This window comes from Littorina saxatilis, linkage group LG16, assembly GCF_037325665.1.
Source record: "Littorina saxatilis isolate snail1 linkage group LG16, US_GU_Lsax_2.0, whole genome shotgun sequence".
In the NCBI taxonomy this organism is placed as follows: domain Eukaryota; kingdom Metazoa; phylum Mollusca; class Gastropoda; order Littorinimorpha; family Littorinidae; genus Littorina; species Littorina saxatilis.
Genome location: NC_090260.1, coordinates 39,956,467 through 39,960,228, shown reverse-complemented (window position 1 = coordinate 39,960,228; position 3,762 = coordinate 39,956,467). Strand labels below are relative to the sequence as shown.

The window sequence follows — 3,762 nt, the reverse complement described above, 5'->3', positions numbered from 1 at the left end:
ACATGAAAACCATAGGTAAGACAAATAAGGCTCGAATCCACTCAATTATATGTTTACCCTAATCAACCCTGTATTCTAGGAATAATTTGTATGAGTAGAAATCTATAAAATGTTAGCAAATTTAGTGGAGTCTACACTTTGTAAAAATAATAAGCTTTTTTTAAAAAGGGATTTGTTCTGTAAAATTAAGGATAGCTGATATCAGAAATAACAATTATAATAAGGCTTAACGTGCAAGATAAAGACTGAAACATGAGTATGGGGTATTACATTTTCCCACAAAACCACTACTGATGACATTATGCAGATTCTATTGTGAATATGTGAACAAATAAACAATCAAATCCTCAAGAAGAGTGTTATTTCTAATACGCTGACAGTTAGCAAATGTTAACAGACATGTCTCAACAATGATATCAACATTCGCCTGCCGGCTTGGTCCCGCATAATGTTTATATCATTTTAGCACTGTGACATTATTATGAGTTATTTCTAATATGCTGACTGTTAGCAAATGATAACAGGCATGTCGAGAAAAAAGATATCAAGCATGAGCCTTTTAGGCGAATGCTGATATCGTTTGTGAGACATGTCTGTTATCATTTGCTAACAGTCAGCATATTAGAAATAACGGTTTTATTACCGTTTAATTCGACCAAAACAAATTTCGAAGCGACCCCGCGAATTAGACAGAACAGCCGCAATGGGAACTTGAGCGCTCCTACCTGATTATGCCTGTCAGTCAAAGAATTCTCGTGACCTGGGTCAGCCAATCAGAGTAACACACCTGACGTGATGAATATTCACAGGTCAAATGCGTTTGACACACAACAATCTCACAAGATAAACCATGTTTCGGTTGCTTCGCTTTTTCTTGTTGAACAGAGAGCGACAGATTTAGCCATATGGGGCACTGAATTGGTAAAAATAAGTGATGTCGATGCGTGCGTGTGTTTGACATCAAACAGCATGTGCTTCAAACACATAAGGGTTCATTAAGGGACGTTAAAACCAACAACTAACCAGCCTGCTGGGTCATGTTGACATCCATTTTTTCGACATACCTGTTATTATTTCATAACAGTACACAAATACACTAAACAACTCATATTACAGTGCTACATACACGTGTTCTTTTAAAGTCAGAGACAAGCGGAAAAAAACCAATGTCATCATTTTTAATCCCAGTGTTAGAAGCACATGCTGTTTGAGGTCAAACACATGCACGCATTGACATATCTCAATAATGTCGCTGTGTTAAAATATATAATACATTATGCTTGAATTTCAGGTCATAAACAACCAGCAAAATGGCAAGTTCATCTGGATCAGATCAGCCAGTGACCTGGTTGGAGTACAGCGAAGTAAGACTCTTTCTCTTCAACGTGCCTTTTCGCTTGTTTGTGTGCTTGTTTGCTTGTCATGGACCAGGCTTATAAATATATATAGATTACCGACATAAACGCTTTCAATTTCTTTTAAGAAAAGCTCTCGTTTGAAAAAATGGACCTGTTCTCTGTTTTCCTGGAGTCTACTTGCAAATAATGTTAACTCGTTTTAAAACAATGTTCCCTATGAAAGCAACACCATTTCATGATAAGGATCTCACAAGAAAGCATCTCCCCCTTCCCACTCTCTCTTTCTACCCCCCCTCTCTCTCTCTCTCTCTCTCTATCTCTCTCTCTCTCTCTCTCTCTCTCTCTCTCTCTTTCTCTCTCTCTCTGCGATTCATTCAGGTGGAACTATAGCATTGTCTATTGTTCTTCTCCTTGAACTGTAATCTGAACACGTGTCCCGTTTACCCGACGTGTATTTTCAGCCCAGGTGTTGTCAGTGCAGCCAGCAATCACACTGCAACAGAGACGAGTACTGTGCATGCCATTCCAAGCACGTGCACTGCACAAACTGCCTTGCAGACAGCTGTACGAACCGAAACATTCTGCTAGTAAGTATGCTTTGGACGTCTGGCCCGTTCTCTCTTAAAAAGAAAACCGGCCTGTGTGTCTTGGCAACATACTGAAGCGTGTTCACAGACTTTAAAGGAACCCATGTCGTGTGCCTTAATTGTTCAGCTTTTTTTCCGAGTTGATGTGTCCGCATTATGAATTTATGGTCAGGCTGCTCTAAAAGATTACACAAATAGTAACATTTAAAGTTTAGTCACTGGTCTTGCTGTTCAGGTTCTTTTGCAAACACTAAAACAAAGATGATGTGCAAATCTAGTTTGCTGATAATCTACTACTGTCCATTAATATAAAATAATACCGCCACCAACAAAAAGAGTTTTGAGCTATAAGATTGTTGCGAGGGTAGCTGCAAAGGTAACAAAGCTAGGTATGTGTAATAAATATACCAATACATTGACACTGTCTCGCAAAGTTAGAGATTTTGTATTCACCTGGCACAAGAACTGATTGTTTCCTGAATCTGCACGACAGGGGCCGGCAGTGGAGGTACAAGTTCCCCCATGCCATCATCCACCGCCACAAGTCAGCCATGGTACTCTGCCAACACACCTACCTCCAGAGGTCTGGCCCTCAGAGCGCAGAGCTCCTCTTCCACCTCCATCGCTTGCACACGGCGATATTTCATGGAATCGGGTCGTTCGATCAGCATCACCACGCTCATCGTTCAACACATCAGGAAACCAGGCTACCCCCTCACCTCATCAGACAATGCTGGTCAGTCACTCGGGCGGCCAGACCGATTATCTATCTTATTCTTCATCCAGGGGGACTGTATCAGGCGGTCAGGTTTCTTCTCCGTCACCGGCACACGTCAATCCATCATGGAACCAGGTTACCACTTGTTCATCTCCAAACTTATCAGTTGTTCAGCCTGAAACCCTGGTTAGGTATTTCAATCCGTCTAGGTCTCAACTCTCTTCACAAGGAATGCAGAATGTAAACACTCGACCTCAAGTTGTGCCTGTTCGTCCAACTGAAAACAGTACTATTGTTCTGTCTCATCAATCCTCGTGGACTCAAGTGGCAGGTAGTCAGCCAACTCGTCAACAACAATTACATGTCGATGCAGCGTACACACAGGATTCTCTTTTCCAGCCATCAGTGTCACGGGTTTTGCCATCAGGGAGTCACCCTACTCCAGCACTATCTCGTACCGTACTGGCCAGGGCTCAAAGTGTGCAGGCAACTCACCTGCAACCATCACTCTCACAGGTCACTCCCTCACGAAACCAGGAAACCAGGGTCAGTGAAAATGAGAATGACTGACATCATTCATGACACTTTCATGGATGAAGCTAGTAAAGAGTTGGTATTAATGGAGTGTCCTGTATAATAAACATTAGCCAATACCGCTGTGCTTTACCACGTACTCTTGCAGTCAGGCATTCCACCTGTCTCTTTGCAATCAGCGCTGGAAGCAGCTAGGCCATTGATTTTAGTCTAAGATTACGTTTCTGCGGCTGATACAATCTATGAGATCACTGATAATAATGTTTGAAATTCGCTTTACGAAAATGATTTTGTCATTTAGTAAACAAGAACAAAGACTTTACAAAGTTCCAGATGATGTGTTCTGTGTCCAGGTTTCAGAGGAATCGCAGTGCTGCAAGTGCACGTGGAGATCACGATGCAAGACCTCCAAGTTATGCGCCTGCCATGCCAAAAAAGTTCGCTGCACCAACTGCATTGCTGAGAGGTGTTCGAACCGCGAAATTGTGCGGGTAAGGATATGTTATAGAATTTCGGGGAAGTCAGTCTCACATTGCATAAAGAGATAAAGTGATTGATTTACAGC

The 3,762-nt window shown here is 41.9% G+C and overlaps 1 protein-coding gene across 1 annotated transcript; it reads left to right on the top strand.

Annotated features, from left to right (window-relative positions):
- The first annotated feature begins 1,276 nt into the window (after positions 1-1,276).
- Positions 1,277-3,199, top strand: LOC138949993 (uncharacterized). Its single transcript, XM_070321772.1, has 3 exons — positions 1,277-1,364; positions 1,820-1,945; positions 2,439-3,199. The coding sequence occupies exons 1-3, from the start codon at positions 1,277-1,279 to the stop codon at positions 2,840-2,842; spliced, it is 618 nt and encodes a 205-aa protein (XP_070177873.1). The 3' UTR covers positions 2,843-3,199.
- Positions 3,200-3,762: the final 563 nt, after the last annotated feature.